Below are 18,673 nucleotides of genomic sequence, written 5' to 3'. Positions count from 1 at the left end.
TTAAGTGTTATTAGTTAGGGCTTAAGTCAAGAAGTTGGAACTGATCTAATTGGAAACTTTAAATAACAAGAAATTTTTAGGTTTTTCTATGTGCAAAATACTGTTGTAAAGCCTAAAAAAGTAATTTGTATGTGTGTATGTATAAATGTATATTCTGCATCATTTTATTAGATTGGTATTTTGTCCCTTTTTATTTTTCAGATGAGGAAAATTGTAGTAGAGAGAAGTCCAATATATTTATATAAAGCATACAGAAAAGAAGAGTAAAATTCCAGATTGAAACTGAGGCAGTTTGTTCCAAAGACCATGTCCTTTACTATGCTGTATTGCTCATACTTAAGCCAAGTGTTCTCAGATTATGTGTTCTACCACTGAAGAGAATAAGAGAAATTTGTATAATTTAGAAAGAGCTGCAGTTTTGGTTGTCAGAGGTTTTATGTTTATAAGGAAAAAATCACTGCTTGTGATTGTGACTCAGTTACTGATTGTACATTTTCCTCTTGTCCCAGCAGTGTAACACACACCCATTTGATAGTGAGGAAAAAGACAAGGAATACAAACCCCATAGCATCCCACTTAGGCAGTCTGTACAGCCTTCAAAGTTCAGCAGCTACAGTCGGCGAGCAAAAAGACTACAACCTGATGTGAGTATTTCTTTTCTTTCCATAAACTGCCATAAGTGGGGCTTCCACTAGGGTACAACCTTGACCATTTCTATAATGCATTCTCTTTTTCCCTAGAAATGGTTCCAGAGTGAATTGAAAATCAATGAATTATTATACTGTTCTGTTGGTATAGGTTGCAGTACCTTTATTTTTGTGAATTTGCTTTTATATGTTCAAGTGTTTTTATTCTTTTAATATAGTTTTGGAAGTTAATACTTGTGAATCTTGGAATAATTTTTGATTGTGTATTGGAATTTTCTGAATTCTAATAAAACAAGATTTTGAAGTATTTTAATATTAGAATGTATAAGGAAGAGGTGAAACATAACTATTTAGCGCAGATGGACTCTGCAATATTCTAGTTCTTTATACCAGGAAATGCATCTGAAAATAAATCCAGTAAGAAAAATGAACATATAGTAACTTGGTAGCCATTAATATTTATTTGAAAGTAGTAAATACAGCTAAGGGTAAGGTATATTTTCAAAATCAAACATATCAGAAGATATGTTTTCTCTTCAAGGTCCTTAAAAGGTTTTAAAAATTCTTGAAAACTGTATGGTTGATTAAAATTATAAAGTGTGAGTACTTTCAAAACATTAGGAAGAAAGAAATAACTCAATAAATTCTTCCTGAGGCATGAAAGGAAACAAGTAATCCCAGTAGCCAAAAAATATTTTAACTTATCCATTACATGCATAGTATATATAGTAAAGGAACAGATAGTAAAATGCTTCAACAGTTAAGAGTAATTACGTTTTACTTCAAGCAAGTATTAACAGTTTTTACAGGTAATTTAATATTTTCACTATAATCTACCAATATCCTTTGTATGGAAAATATAATTAAGTGGCACCTATATCTATATGGAGTACATGAAAAATTATAGTGGGACTAACTTAGGATTTTGACAGTTTTCTTTCATTTTTATCATACAGTTCTACTGAGTGATAAATCAAAAGGCAAAGATATTTAACTTTCTTGTAAATGTGAATGTATAAAGTACTCTGTATTATTTGCATATAACTGGGAAAAAGTTGAAATATGTCAAACATGAGGGAATAAGTTTTTTGTGCATTTTTGATAATATAAACTTTTCTGCCTTTTTATTAAAATTAAAATTATTAAATTTTAACATGTGTATATTGTGCTTAACTATTACTAATTCATTACATTAGTATTAATTGCATCATTGTTTATAGTACCAGAACATTGGAAACAGCTATAATGTTGAATATAAAAGATTCAATTTTATCTGAAATATCATTATAATAGAATGATAAACTATTTTTAAAGAATTGGGTAGATACACGTGGGTGTCATAAAATATATATTGTTGCATACAAAAATTATAATGGGAAAAAAAAAACCTCCCCAAATATCTTATTGCATGTATTTGTATATGTTTCTTAAGTATATAAAGAACATTTGTGAGAATAAACCTCAGGCATTAAACGCAAAGAAGAAATAGAATAGACTATTTTTAAAGCAGAAAAAAATTGTTTGAAATATAGATAAAATCTAGCTCATGTTGTCTACTCAAAAAGTATTGAAAAAGGTATATGATATACTTATTTTTGGGGTTATAATAATTTTCTTTCTTCCTGGTATCCGATTACATTGTGGGGAGGAGAAGTTATATTTATAATAATCTGAGTTCAGATCAGTTAGGAATCCTTTCTGTGTATTTGCATATTCCCAGCAGTTTCAAAATTCCCTAGTATAGGGAATATATTTTATATTTAATCTTCATTCAGGCCTTGCAAACACAGGAATATATTATCATTTCTTTTCTAACAATGAAAAAATTGAGAAAAGGAATAATTTCCCAGATTTCTCTATTCAATTGCTTCTGCCAGGTGAAAATACATGATAAATAAACTTTTGAAAAACGGTATGACAGTACTGTGAATACACTTACTAACGGCTCTGAAATATATATGAATGTAATTAAAATGGGAAAATGTTAAATTGCACACATAGTAATAGAGTAAGAGTGGTTTTCAAAGTGGGTGGAAGCTGTGCTAACTTTATCTGTGTGAACCTTTTTACTTTTATTGGATCCAGGTGGTTTTACAATTTTGAAAGTGAATTGTGACTGAACTATTATGTGAGTAAAACTCACTTCTTTGTTGGAAACTTTTTCAATAGCCAGAACCCACAGAGGAGGATATTGAGAAGAATCCAGAGCTGAAGAAGCTACAGATCTATGGGGCAGGCCCCAAAATGATGGGTCTGGGCCTGGTGGCCAAGGATAAGACTTTGCAGAAGCAAGGTGAGTCCTAATTGACTGGAATGCAATGAGGGATAAAATATTAAACTACCATGGGGACAGATGGATTGTTAATACTGTTGCAGGATACATTTATATCTTTGCTTTTAGAGTTGTTTTAATTCCTTTAGATAAAAAAGGACTCACATGCACACCCAATGTTGTAGTGAAGGAGGAGTCAAGTGGGGATGAAAAAGTGGCATTAACATTGCCTGAGGAGGACCTGAGTCACAGCCTAGAGCCCCACACCAAGATGACCTTGCGGCTGCGGAAGAATCACAACAGTGCCCAGTTTGTAAGGACTTAACTTATGATTTTGTAAAACGTTTGTGTTTTAAAACTGTCAGAACTAGATGAAACCTAAAGTTATTTCATCCCTACCTCACTATCTTCTTCTACTTATCCCTCTGAACTCTATACATATGAAGAGACTGATTACCAGGAAGGGAAAGAAACCTGTACAAGGACTTAAAGTCATGAGCAGAATTTTTATCTACTAAGTTTTAGGTCAGATGTTTCTACAAACTGTGCTCAGTGATTTTATTTTCAACAATAGGCATTTCCTGAACTTTTAACAGTTTAATAATAATCTGACCAAATGTGAATTATTGAAAGTTACTTATGTCTGGCAAATGCTTCAGTAGGAGAACATGTCATGTGGTATCTCCCTTACGATCATGCTTCATTTATGTCCTTTTGTATATGTATTTTCACCTTCTTTTCCTTTATTTCTCATCCCTTAGGTAAGAGATATTTGTAATCCTTATCTTTACATTTTTTGAAAACAGTAAATTTTCTTTCTAGATTTTCTTTCTTCTTCTATAGCCAGTTTCACTCTATTTGATAATTTTTGTCTCTCCCTGCTCTTTAAATATTATCCTTTAAAAGATTTTTATTTTGAGCTCCACATTCCTTTTTTCCCTTAATTATCACAACTCAAATCAGTGAGAGATTATCCTTACCACCACCACCCCCACATGTCCGCTGTTATTCTTGTGTTCCTTATCCTTTGGACTGTCAGTGATTGATCTTATCATCCAGCCTAAAGTCAAGGAGTCCTTTATGCCTGTTTTCTCTCCTCTACATTGAGGTGATCACCTGGTTCTATTGCCTTTCTATATTTATTTTAATTTCATTGCATGCATATACAAAACATATATATTTGTTTTGCTTGTTTTTATACTTTTAAATAAATAGTATCAGACAACATTTATACTCTCTAATATTGGTTTCTCTTGTAAGGACTTTGTTGTTTAATATTTTATGTTTTGTTTGAGAGATTCATTTACATTGTATGAGTTCTCATTTTTGTATTCTGTTTGATTAAGTAACTTCATTACAATTTTTTTATTTTTCTGATTTTGAGTTTTTGGTAATTTTCAGTTTGGGGCTATTATGAAAAGTACAAACCTCATGCCTTAGGTAACAAATATAGCATTTCTGTTCACAAATAAATAGGAGTGAAATTGCTGTGAATGAGGATATACTTATTTTTAGTGTTAGTATACTGTCAAAATATTTTTAAAAATGGTTGACTAGTTTCTAGTAGTAGATTACAGTTTCAGTTGTCCACATCCATGACACACTTAAAATTACTACTTTTGTTTTCATTATTGACGTTATGGAAGATGTGTAATGGTATTTCACTGTACTTTTAATTTATATCACACTTCTGATTTTTCATGTTTTTGATATTAATCAACTTTCCTATGGTGCTGGACTTTCTGTTTTATGAGATCCTTTACCCATAAGTCTGTTGGATTTTTTTTTTCCTCCTGCTGATTTGTAGATATTCTGATTATGCTTCCTTTGTCAGGAACACACATATATAGTATGTTCATATACCTGCACATTCTCACAATATTTTCTCAGTCTCTCAGTTTACCTTTTGTTTATCTTCTAAGTCATGTTACTTTGCATTCTTTTTGGATAGTCTGTGCTCCTTGTTGCAAGGAATGTTTCCAAAATGTGAATCCACCTTACTAAAAATGTATTAATGTGTTTTCTTTTTTAACTCCTAATAGATATTTTAGAATAATGTCTTAAGAATCTGGTTTATTTAGTCTTGCCATTAAAGTTTCTGTTTTTAGTCACTTGAAAGATTAATTCATTGTTTAAATTGGAGACACATTTGAGAATGAAAATGGACCTTTTAAATATTACACTAGAACTATAGGTGTAAAGCTGGCTATTTGGTCACATGATCTGTTATGGCTAACTTGCAGTGCCAGGTGTAAGCATATAAAATGCTCTTAATAATCTGTGGTAGTTTAGTTTATACCTTCATGATTTTGGTCTCTATGATTGAACTTTCTATAGAAAGTCCATTTTGTTGCCTCTGAAGGACCTTAAATGTAGTTCATTTATTAACATTTTGTATTATTTTGTAATTATGTCCTATCCTGTTTCCACAAGGTAGTGAACTCATGAGTAGAACATTGCACAGATGTTGAGTGGTGGTAGATGCTCAGAAATGAATAGTTCCAAGAATCTGGGGTAAGATCTCATGGACCAAGCAGTTAATTACATTATTTTTTCTGATAGATTGATTTATATGTTTGCCGAATGTGCTCTCGAGGTGATGAAGACGATAAACTTCTTCTCTGTGATGGCTGCAGTGACAGTTACCATATCTTCTGCCTTTTGCCACCTCTGCCTGAAATCCCCAAAGGGATCTGGAGATGCCCAAAGTGTATCATGGCGGTAAGGCCTATGCAGCCTAGACATTACGTTTAGTTCTTGGTATTTTTCTCAAATCCATTTTCCTGTTTTTAAGGGACATAGTAGTAGGTGATGGTTCTTGTTTTATAAGTTAATACTTACATTGGATATTTATTAGCTGTCATTGATAGAATAGCAAAAATATATGGACAGATTAGTTGTAGGATGGTGGAGATTTAAGAGAGAGAGATAAGAAGGTTCCAGATGGTTTGACCATAGGAACAAAGACAAGAAAATATGATTTTAATAGACAAAAAGAAACTTACCCCACCTGGATAATTTAGAAAAGGTAGAGGTATGTAGTATATAGGGTATTGAACGCATCCTGTAGGAACTTCCTTCACCTGATTCGTAGCTCTTCTTTTGGGTTCTTCACTATTATCTTTTTCTTGGTAAAATATTCTCTTATTTTAGGAGTGTAAGCTGCCCCCTGAAGCTTTTGGCTTTGAGCAGGCTACTCAGGAGTATACGTTGCAGAGCTTTGGTGAGATGGCTGACTCCTTCAAGGCTGACTACTTCAACATGCCTGTACATGTATGTGATTTAGGGCTAAGGCCATAGAAACTGGTATTTAATGGTCTTAGTGTTCCTTGGGCTGTGAGACCAAAGTATGAGGAGCTGTGATCATCTCTTGCACATGTTTTCACAGATGGTGCCTACAGACCTTGTGGAGAAGGAATTCTGGAGGCTGGTAAATAGTATTGAAGAAGATGTGACAGTTGAGTATGGAGCAGACATTCATTCCAGAGAATTTGGTAGTGGATTTCCAGTCAGCAGTAGCAAAGGGAATCTTTCACCTGAGGAGGAGGTAATGTTTGGTAATTCAAATGGTTAGGGGAAATCATTTTATTAGCATATGAAAGCCTCTGTCCTAGTGGTACTCCTTCATTGTTTGTGTATATTAGGGATAGAATGAGGTCTGATGTTATTGGGTGATCTGTAATTAAACCAGAATTTGGGTAACTCCCATTAACACTATTTTTTCCTTCCTGGTTATCTGATGATGCTATCTTATGCTGAATTAGAAAGCCATCTTTTCCGACATCTAAATATTGGAATTTTACCACATTTTAGTTTCACGCGTGGTAGAAAAGAAACAGTGCTATACCAATTTACTCGTATAGTTTGAAAGAGCCAGAAGTACTAAAGAAGTGCCTTCATTGAATTTTCCAATTTGTGTACATGATATGGGACCGGATTTAGTAATTCAGAAATCAAAGATTTCATCCTTTAATCTTGGTGATTTCTTCTGTTAGTTATAGTGATCCACAGGAATTTCCTATATTTTGACTCCTCACATTGGAAATTTTCCCCTGGCTAGAGAATAAAAAATATGATGGAAACCAGTAGCCTCATCTGTGTAGAGGAAGCTAAAAAGTAATTCTCATCCATTCTTGTGGACATTAAGGAATTACATGTATTAAATTATCGAGTTTTACCTTTTTAACCAGAGTCAGGAGAATTCTTTTTCTTTGAACACAGATGGGCCTACATTTAAGACTTCTTGGGATAGGTGATCTAACAAGCAAAATAGTGGTTTGAGAAGGTACCCTTAGCTTAGCCACCTGATGCCATATATATCGACAGTGAAAGCCTTTCTTACAATCATATTTTTTTTAGTATCACATATCAATTGTGGAAAATTAGAAAAATATGAATGAAATATAGGGAGGGAGATCATCTGTATTCTTCACTGTTAACATTTTAGTATTCCAGTTGCTTTTATAGAGATTGAGGGAAAAAATCAACCATGTTATTTTGAAACCATGAAAAAGTAATTGTCCCTTTATTAATTGTAAAGCATAATATGAAAGTATCCCTTAAACTCACATTTGAACTTAAGAACTGAAGCTTTCTAAAAGGATTATATCTTATCTCTGTTTCTTCATAATTGCCATCTCTTTCTTCTCTCCATTAGCCCCAAAAGGACCTACTGTCATGAGCTTCATTATTTTCTTATAAATTTTCACATTTTTAAATTATAAATGATTGTGTATGTTGTATCTCTTTAAAGTATATTATTTAATTTTTCAGTTTTATAAATGTTATACTGTGTATAATTCTCTGACTTATTTTTTAGTTTGTGTTACATACTTTGAAAATTTATCTGGATTGTTGCTTATAACAAATTCATATTTGTTTAATGTTGCATTGTGAGATTATGCCATAATTTATCCAGATTTTTATTGAGTTGCTTCAAGTGCTTTGCTTTAACCAAGAAAATACATACAAAGTGTGTGGTGTTTTTTTTGTTTTTTGTTTTTGTCTTCCTGACATAAGGATTTTTAGGTTATATATTTGGAAGAGGAATTGAAAGATGTGCTGAATTGTTTTATAGTGAGATAACTTGATTTCACGTCTTCATCAGCTAATCTTTGATATTGTGAGATTGCTAGTTTTGTTTGTATAAAATATACTCACTGTGGTTTTATTTTGTATGTCATTGGTTACTGAGGTAAGTACTTCATGTATTTATTCGAAAACTAATCTTTAAGAGTATGCAGTGTATGTTGTCTGTGTTTTATTAGAAGCCTCAGGTACTTATTATGCATATGTATGTTTGTATATGTAGTTTTGTAAGTATATTTGAATGTATAATCCCCTTCCATTTTGAAATCATTCCGTAATTAATTTTGTAACTCTTATAATACTTAAATACAGTGATCTCTTTCCTACCCATTAGTATCATTCCTGTTAGATTTCCTTGAACTTAGGTCTAATTTAGTCTATATCTTTCTTTGTCTTTAGGCTTTTAGTATGTTCCTTGTAACTAGCAACTGGTTTTTAAAAGCTCCAGTTTAAGTTTTTATCTTTTTGCTGAAAAGTTCAGTTCTTTTTCTCTGATTGTGCCTACTGATGATTTGCATCCATTTTTTTGTCATATATTTTATTTATTTTTTAATATATATATTTTTTATTTTTTAAAAGATACTTAGATTACATAAATGTTACAGAAAAAATACAGAGATTCTCATATGCTCAGATCCCCACATCTGTCCATATAAACAACATACTTCATTAGCGTGACACATTCATTGCACATCCTGGGACATTGCCACTGAGCATGGTCCATAGTTTACATTGTAGTTTACACTCTCCCACACAATTCTGTTACGGGAAGATATAAAATGGTGTATATCTTTTGTTGCATTGTCATTCAGGACAATACCCAAGTCATGAAAGAGCACCTGTATTGCACCTGTTTTTCCCTCTCCCTGTCCCTAGAGCCTCCAGTGGCCACTGCCTCCACATCAAGATTGTAATTCATTCCTTTGCTAGAATCACAATAAGTCTATAGTAGAATACGAGGAAGTCCATTCTAGTACATAGTTCATTCCCCAATCCTGAGGATTCTGGAATGGTGATATCCACTCCAGTTCTAACTAAGAGGGTACTTTGATCCTGTACAGGTGGTGGATGGGACTCTCTTGCTTGCAGTTGTAGGCTCTCTCATTTCCTTGGTATGCTGGTTGTCTGTCCTTACCTCTTATTAGTTATTCTGGGTGAGTCAAATGAACTGGAAAGCAGATGGTGCAACTCTGCTGAGGCTCAGGGTGCTTGTAGCACATGGCTCAAAGAACCTAGTCTCTTGGACATATACCTACAAAGTCCAGCATCAAGTATAGGTTTAAATAGAAGGGACAGATGAGCCATGTGTAGGGAAACCATAACTGAGTCCAACTTTGTCACTCTCAGGAGCACAACCTCCAAAGTAGAGCCCACTGGCAAGGCACCAAATTCTGGAGCTGTCTGCCTTGACCATAGGATGTGGTTATCTCCAGAGCCGTCAGGAACCCCACTATTTGGGGTAGTACCCACTTTTACAGCCTATGAGAGCCTGCTAAGATGTGTATAAGTGTTACCTTGGGATGACCTCCCAACTCACTTTGAAGTCTCTTGGCATGTGAACTCATTTGTCTTTACCCTTTCCCCCTTTATTTGAGGTCTTTTTCCAGTTGCATTGCTAGTTGGTGCTCAGTGCCAGGGAGGCTCATCCCTGGGAGTCATGTCCCATGTTGGGGGGAAGGTAATACATTTATATGCTGAGCTGGGCTTAGAGAGGCCACATATGAGCAACAAGGAGGTTCTCAGGAGGCAACGCTTGGGCACCCCCAACACTAGGCTAAGTTACAATTTCAGAAGCAGAGGCTTACAAGCATAGTCATTAATATCAAGTGCCCATCAATGGACCATTCTCCTTTGCCAGTCATTGCCCCAGCACTTGGGGAACTGTTGCTACTCCATTAGAGAATGTGGCAGAGCTCTCCAGGAAGGAAATTCAGTATTCTTTTGGTTACTGTATGTGTCCCACCCACTGTGACAATTCCCCATGAACATCTGAACACATTTATTTACCTTATATGTATGCCCAGGTGAACTTCCTTCCGTGTATCTCCCATCACTGACACCTGCACCAGTCCATTTTTGATATCTTGTTTTGAACCCAGTAATTTGACCTAGCTTTTCTGGTTTTTTCCCCTAACATTTTCACCCTGATTTTATATATATATATATATAATTACAGAAGTTGTGAACTTACAAAAGAATCATGTACATATGTGGGATTTCTATATAGTGTCTTTTCACCAACACACTACATTTTTGTGGAACATTTGCTAAAAATTACGAGCTAACATCATCAGGCTGTTACGGCTAACTATGGTCCATAGTGTACATTTGGCATATTTGTTCCATAACCCCCCCGTTATTAACAAAGTATATCTTTGATATTTATGCATTGCTGTTAACTATAATCCATAGGCTACATTAATTGTGTTTTTCCCATGCTTCTCCACATTCCCTCCACCTTGCTGAAGTAATGTACATCTGTTCCAGATCACAGGTGGATATTCTTGCTTTTGTTTTGTTAACCACAGTTCTCACCTCTGGGCTCACTGTTGTTCAGTCTCTCAGTTGTTCTTTAATTTTATTTATAATAACATTTACATCCATATCTGCCCTTTTCAGCCACATTCTCATTTAAAATCCAGTTGCTACTCACTGTAATGTTTTACCATATATTCTATACATTCCCACACTTTTACAGTCAAGTTAATTACAACTTATACTTACATTAAGCATCAGTATTTCTTTTCAGCCCTTGTCTAGATTTTTACTTCATCTGTTTTTTCTTTGTATTTAATTTATAATAGTGAGGCCATCCCATATTAGTCCTTTTGTATTTGTCTTATTTCATTCTGTATAATGTCATCAAGATTCATCTGTGTTATCATATTATACTTGATATACATATTATATTTTGTTTTTTCTTACTTCAGCATAATAGTCCGTCGTATGTATATAAGAAATTTTGTTTATCCGTTCATTTGTTGATAAACCCTTGGGTTGTTTCCATCTTTTTTGCATTTGTGATTAACACTCTATGAACATTGGTGTGCAAATGTCATTTGTGTCATAGTTTGAATTCTTCAGCATCTGTATTCCTAGTAGAAGAATTGCTGAATCTTATGGTAGCTGTTTATATACACTTGTTGTAATTTTAAAAAATTTTTAAATTATTTTTAAAGAAATTTTAGATGACATAAATGTTACATAAAAAATATAGGGGATTCCCATATTCCCCACTCCCTTCCTCTCTAACACTTTCCCCCGTTAACAACATCCTTCATTAGTGTGGTATATGTGGTGCACATATTGCTACTAGCCATGGACTGTCATTTCCATTAAAGTTTACACTCTGCCCCACACAATTTTATAGGCTATGACAAATACAATGGCCTCGAAGCAACTAAAAGAATCAAATACCCTCATACTATTTTTAATCACCTCTTAGTTTAGCAGTTCTATATGTGCTATTCTCAATATGTTGTTTTAAATATAACATTTAAATTTGGTGCTTTTTCCTTTTTCAGTGGATTACTATTCTGTACACCTCCCTAATGATATACAGTATTTATACATGCTTTTGCATTTTTTCTGTTCAATACAATCAATATTTTCAATTTTAATACAGATTTATTCACAAGTGTACATTATTCTTTTTCTTATCATTTTTCTTGCAATGCCCATCTTTGTCCATGTTTTCTTTTTTTTTTTTTTGAAGTAAATCCTTTAGAAATTTTCTTAAACATACTTGTTAATTTTTATTTTCATTTGTCAAAAACAAATTATTCTTAATCTTGAAGTTTTTCTAGGTATAAACACTTTTGGTTTTGCAATAGTCTCTCAATACATTAAAATTACTCTGGCTTCTGGCTTTTGAGAAGTCAGCTATGAACCTTACATATTTGCAATATAATTTGTCTTTTTTGCTGCTTATAACATCTCTTTCAGTGTATTTTAGTTTTTCTACTGGAAATTATCTTTTTGCTTAACCTGTGGTGGATTCATAGGACTTTTCGAGTCATAGAATTCATCTTTTGCCAATTCTAGAAAGCTTAACCTTTAAGTTTTCTAATATGGACTCTTCTCCAGTCTTTCCATCTCCTTTTTAAACTTCTTTTAGTTTGAACTTTCTTCTGCTAGCCTTGTCTACATGTTTCTTAACCTCTTTTCCATATTTTCTTTTTACTACTAGACCATTCTTTGAATTTCTGATATTATTTTTTGCTTTTAGATTTTCCTAGTCAAATTAAAAGAATTGTTCTTTTGTAAAAGAAGCAAATTGATTTTATATTTAGTATCTATGTATTTTCTCAATTTTTTACTTAATTCACTTTTTTCCTTGGATTTTGTTCCTTTTTTGTTTGGTTTTATTTCATTATGGGCCTATGTGAATTCAGACCATATATATGAGGGTTTTTTTTTTTTTTTTGAAGCTTACATTAAAATAGGAACTTTCTAAGAATGATTATATTGTTTCTGCTAAATGCATGAAGGCATTATAATCCAAAACTCTCTAATACGTTTTTAGCTTGGCATTTTCAAGTATATGTGATTTGTTCTCAAATTCCTTTGTTGATAGGCTGAAAGGTAATTATGAGGGGTATTTGTTTTTCCTTTTTTCCAGAAACAGGTAGATGGAAATATAGTTGCCATGTTTTTCTTTTAGGGTGTTTTTTACCCCCTTCAATTTCACTGCCAAATGGGTCATGTGGGCAGAACTGGCATAGTTTTATGTGTCTAACACTTTGCTTGGGGCCATGAGGTATGTACTCTATCTTTAATTTTGGCCACCAGAAATTAGCAAATACTCCAAGTCAAAGATCAGTTTAAGAACTTTTACTTGTAACTGTGCTTTCTTTTTCTTAGATTTTGGTCTCTAAGGATTTCTAGGATATACCTAAAAAATCATTGTAAACCATTTTGAGATGCTTTATGATTTTTCTGAACATATAGCATAGTGTAATTGAAAATTAAAGTTGTATATATCAGTTTTGTAACTAAAGTTTTTGAGGCTCTGTTGTTTGAGCCTGTAAGTTTTCTGTTTTCTTGGTCTTTGAAGAATACAATCTGTGGATAAATAAAATCATGCTACTTTTCCAGGATATTTATTCAGTAAATTTTTTCTCTTTTCTGATGCTTTTGGATGCTGCTTCTTAAATAGTTGTAGATAATGATATTGTTTCTTGTGGATATCTGTTAAATATTGAGTATGATGCATGTATTTTTTATCATATTAAAGAATCAGTAGGAGAAGGATAGAAAGATTGAGAGGTGACTACTAAGGGATGGGTTTTTGTTTTTTTTTTAAGTAATGAAAATATCCTAATGATTGAAGTGATGAATGCACAACTATAATTATATCAGATACCATTGATTGTATACTTTAGATGGAATGTATGATTTTTTAATACATTTCAGTAAAATTGGTCATAATAAATACTCAGAATCATTCATCTACCCAATTTCATAAGTTTTTATTTTATTAGACCAATACTGCATTCAAAATTATCTTGACTATTCTTAATTCTTTATACATTTTTGTTTATTTTGGATGTCTGTAGTGAAATTTGATTCTGTGTTCTAAAGCTTCTAAGATCCAATTAGTGTTAATTGCTGTACTTCTTAATTATGCTGCTGTTTATCTTTCTGCTCCTAATGGTCATCAGTAAACCTCTATTTTCTTATGTGCCAAAAATAATAATAGAGGAGAAAAATCTGAAGTATTATTCAACTTGTTAAATCATGGATAAATTCTGGGCTGTCTAGAATATTCCATACAAGTAAGGGCTGCAGACTGCCTTTACAGACTAAAAGAAAGAACAATGAGCCATGGAATTTTGTAGGTAAAATTATATTTCTTTAGAGACAGTATTATGATATCAAATGGACTAAGTATTATGCTATTACTGAACTGGAGTGACTGTGGAAAGTTAATATTAACTGAATAAGAATATGAAATGTATTGATAAGTATAAAATTAAGCAAATTTTTTCAAATGGAAGGTGTCAATTTTTTAATCAGTGAAAAATGCAGCATATATTTTTTGTTTTATTTTTTGTTTTTACTTAGCTTGAGGAGACCAGAATTTATCTGCCTATATAGTAAAATCCCAAACTGAGGCTGAACCAAGTGAAGTCACTTGAAAAGAGTTTTTGTAAACTGCAGGGTCAATCTAAGTTTGTGAGAGATAATCATATAATACCAAATAACACCTTAGAAACATGAGGTGGTTTCTCAAGCAGATGGGAAATTGGATGGGGACACTAAATTTTTAACTTTAGTTTTAACTTTAAGATACCTTTGTGATACTCAAGTGAATATTTGAGTTACTTTTGATAAATCAGCCTGGTTTTCAAAGGAAAACTCCCTGTGAAAGATATAAATTTGAATTCATTAGGATATAAATGGTATTAAAGCAGGAAGACTAGCTAAAAACACTGAAGAATTGAATATAGACAGAAAAATTAAGAACGCGAGTGATAATTCTGCAAGCCCAAAAAAATGTTTAAGAAGGCATGATTAGCTGTTGTCATATGTTGTTAACACTCAGGTGAGAATACACACCCATATACTTATTTGTTGTAGTAATATTTGATTGTTTAAGATATTGTAGTTTATCCTTTAACCCAGTGAGGAATATTTGGTTTGTTTTCTATTTTTAATCAATTGGAGTAGGACTAATGTAAACATTCATTTATGGGTTTTGTGTGACTGTAACTTTTCATTTTCCACTGGGTAATTGCTGTATGTTTAACTTTATAAGAAGTTGTTAGAACATTTTAACAAACTTGTCAGCATTTAACAGGAATTCTCTGTTCTCACGAACATTTAGTATCATTGCCGTTTTTTATTTTATTTTCATAATTGGGTAGGGTTTTTTCATTGTGGTTTTAATTTGTGTTTCTCAAATTACTCTTGATGTTATACATTTTTCATATACTTATTTCTTATCCTTATGTCTTTGGTAAATTGCCTTTTCAAATTCTTTGTCCATTTAAATAATGTATTGTTTATTACTGTTAAAGAGTTCTATCCCTAATCAGGGTAATATTTGTTTTTTGCAAATATATTCATCCACTTTTTTGACTTTTCATTCTCTTGATTAGGGACTTTCACAAAATAAAGCCTTTTAATTTTTCTGAAGTCTCATTGACCTGTTTTATGCATCATGCTTTTTGATATCATTTCTAAGAATTATCTGTACACTCAGGCCAGATAGATTTACTCCTGTTTTCTTATAAAAGTTTTATAGTTCTATATTTACATTTAACTGTGTAATTCATTTTAAGTTAATATTTGTATAAGGTGTGAGGTTAAGGTTAGAGTTCATCTTACATATGAATTGGTAACTTAAAATGTACATTGTTTACTTTCAGTAAAAAATGGATACTTAATTCTACTAGTTTTTCTGAGAGGTCTCCAATTTCTATATATTTTTTGCTGTCAGAGTCAGTGTTCTTACCTGTGTTATAGCCCCTAGTATAAATTGTGCTACATGCCCATGAAGATAGTTAGGAAATAATTTTTCTCTGTTTGAATTTAATATGGCCAATATATATTTTTTATTGTAGTAAACAACACATAGCATAAAATTTATCATCTTAGCCCTTTTAAGTGTACAATACAGTGGCAATAAATAGATTCATAGTGTTGTGCAAACGATGCCCCTGAATGGTTCCAGAACATTTTTATCATCTCACCTGGAAACCCAGACCCATTAAGCAGTCACTTTCACCCCTCCTCCCAGATTGTGACAACCAGAGATCTGCTTTCTGTGTCTGTGAATTTACCTATGCTGGACATTTCATATAAATAGAATCATAGAGTATTTGTCCTATTTTGTCTCATTTATTTTTCTTGACATTTTGTTTTCAAGGTTCATTAATGTTGTAGCATGTATCAGAACTTCATTTCTTTGTACAGCTGAATAATATTCCACTGTATGGCTATTCCACCCATTTATTTTTTGGTAGACACTGATCTATTTATACTTTTTGGTTATTGTGTAGTTCTGTCACAAACCTTGATTTTCTACTTTCTAATTGAAAACCTCTTTTCAATTCTGAGTATATATACCTCACATTGGAATTCCTGGGCCGTATGGTTATCTATATTTTAACTTGTTGAGGAACTGCCAAATCATTTTCCACAGCAATATTTTATACTCCTGCCAGTGATGTACATGTGTTCTCATTTCTCTGCATTCTTGCAACACTATTTATAAAGTTGTGACAATCCTTATGGTTGGAAATGGTAATTTATGGTTTTGATTTACCTTTTCTCTAATTGTAAAGAAGCTAAACATCTTTTCATATGCTTTTTTGGCCATTTGGTCTTTGATCCATGTGAGTTAACTTTTGTATGTTGTGGGAAGTGGGGGTTCAACTTCATTCCATTTTCCTTACAATGTTTGTTGAGGAGACTCTTTTTCCCTATTTCATGTGCTTGACAGTCAGAAAATCAATGAACATGTATATTTGGGCTCTGAATATCCTTTTTTTTTTAATTTTCAGATCTTTATACTACTGTCAAGCTGTTTTGATTAATGTACATTTATGATAACAGAAATTGGGAAGTGTGAGTCTTCCAATTTTGTTCTTCATCTTTGAGATTATTTTGGCTGTTCAGGGTCCCTAGCAATTTGGTATTAATTACCAGCTTTTCTATTTCCACCAAAAAAGCATTTGGAAATTTAATAGGGATTTTTTTGCTTTTTCTGAATCAATTGCGATGATTAGTTTTTTCTTTTGTTCTATTAGTGTGGATGTGGTGTGTAACACTGATTTTGCATTCTTTGAACTACCTTTGCATTCTTTGGCTGAATTTCATTTTCAATATGCCACTAAATTTAGTCTGCGTGTGTTTTGGGATTTTTCATTCTTGCATTCACAAGGCATATTGGCCTGTCATTTTCTTTATTTATGATGTCTATGACCTTAGTATCAAAGTAATGCTGGCTTCATAGAAAGTAGACAGAAAGTGCCTCTTCAGCTGTATTTTGGAGGTGTTTGAGAGGGACTGGTATAAATTATTTGTTAAATTTGGTAGAATTCATGAGTGAAGACATCTGGTCTTGGATAATTTTTTTTTTTTTTTTTTTTTGCTATAAATATTTTTGTTTTCTAATTCAGTCTCTGCTTGTTTATCAGTCTATTGAGAGTTTCTCTTTCTCATCAATTTTGATAGTTCGTGTGTTTCTAGGAATTTGTCTGTTTTATCTATATTACCTAATTTGTTAATAATATACTTGTTCATAATATTTGGTTATAATCTTTTTTATTTTGTAAAGGTTTGTCAGCGGTATTAATCGTTTCAAATAGCCAAGTATGTGATTCCCTTATTCTGCATATTTCTATACTCAATTATCTTCTTGTTGGATTGACCCTTTTAACAGTATAGGATATCATTCTTTGTCTCTTGAAACAGTTTTTTTTCCTCTTGTCTATTTTGCTTGATTTTACTATACTCGCTCCACCTTCTTTCAGTTAATATTTAGATGGAATATCTTTTCCCATCCTCTTCTTTTCAGTGTATTTCTGTCTTTGACTGTAAAATAAGTGTGTTGTAGACAGCATAAAGCTGGATTTGTCATTTTTATTTTTTTTAATTTATCAATCCACTTTATATTGTAGAAGACCTCTGATACTTTGATGTTCTTTTCTGTATATCTTTTTTGTTCATTTCCTGCAAAATTGTATTTTTTGGTGTTTGATTTATTTCTAGTTATGTTTTGATTAGGTATTTCTCTTCTGTTCTATTTCTATTTATTTATTTTAAAGAAACTATTTAGAGTGCATATATAAAAAAATATGTGGGCTTATTACAATTGATGAATACATATTGAAGAATTGCTGCTAAACTTGTATTACAGTTTACATTATAGTTTGGTGATCTGTTAATTAAGGGCCTGACAGTATTTGGAGCATAGGAAAAAGCTAGTGGATTAAGTGGATTAAAGTGATTCTCAGAACATTTGTGAAGAATACCTGTTAGTTTAAAACGAGAGATGCATATTATTGATTTTGTGTACTTAATCTTTTGCTTTGAAAACCCTCTGACTTCCCAGAAAATATTACATTTAGAAATCATACATGGACTTCCTTAGGAATCATGAATACCAGGTCTTTATTTGCAAACTAGAGCAACATGTTGACCTGAGAACACAGTAATTTTCACCCAATCCTACTTGCTACCCACTGTGGAAAATCTGTCATCTGACAGGAGTATGCAACCAGTGGTTGGAACTTGAATGTGATGCCGGTACTGGAGCAGTCTGTCCTCTGCCACATCAATGCAGATATCTCAGGCATGAAGGTGCCCTGGCTCTATGTGGGCATGGTATTCTCAGCATTTTGTTGGCATATTGAGGATCACTGGAGTTACTCCATTAACTATCTCCATTGGTGAGTGGGGCCCCAAGGGTTGGAGTGTCCCAGCTCCTTATCTGTGCAATGATATGACCAGACATTATGTCTCCTTTTCTCAACATAAGTAGGGGTGAGCCAAAGACTTGGTATGGAGTACCTTCACTGGCAGCAGAACATTTGGAGGAGGTGATGAAGAGGCTGACACCTGAGCTGTTTGATAGCCAACCTGACCTCTTGCATCAACTTGTCACACTCATGAATCCCAACACTCTCATGTCCCATGGTGTGCCAGTGAGTATCTG

At 32.8% G+C, this 18,673-nt stretch overlaps 1 protein-coding gene across 10 annotated transcripts in view; it reads left to right on the top strand.

Moving 5' to 3' along the window:
• The window catches only part of LOC139436194 (lysine-specific demethylase 5D-like), a 45,368-nt gene that overhangs the window by 7,183 nt on the left and 19,512 nt on the right, over positions 1-18,673 (top strand). For 2 of the 10 annotated variants that reach the window (XM_071213513.1, XM_071213514.1), the window contains 8 exons: positions 510-644; positions 2,817-2,940; positions 3,069-3,232; positions 5,482-5,640; positions 6,073-6,192; positions 6,308-6,466; positions 18,226-18,407; positions 18,500-18,662. In XM_071213513.1, coding sequence (XP_071069614.1) covers positions 510-644; positions 2,817-2,940; positions 3,069-3,232; positions 5,482-5,640; positions 6,073-6,192; positions 6,308-6,466; positions 18,226-18,407; positions 18,500-18,662 — 1,206 coding nt within the window. Of the gene's footprint in view, positions 1-509; positions 645-2,816; positions 2,941-3,068; positions 3,233-5,481; positions 5,641-6,072; positions 6,193-6,307; positions 6,467-18,225; positions 18,408-18,496; positions 18,663-18,673 lie in introns of all 10 variants that reach the window. The other 8 variants (XM_071213520.1, XM_071213521.1, XM_071213518.1 and 5 more) reach the window with 7 other exon arrangements.

This window comes from Dasypus novemcinctus, chromosome Y (assembly GCF_030445035.2).
Source record: "Dasypus novemcinctus isolate mDasNov1 chromosome Y, mDasNov1.1.hap2, whole genome shotgun sequence".
Lineage (NCBI taxonomy): Eukaryota > Metazoa > Chordata > Mammalia > Cingulata > Dasypodidae > Dasypus > Dasypus novemcinctus.
This window is presented reverse-complemented; position numbering and strand designations above follow the sequence as displayed.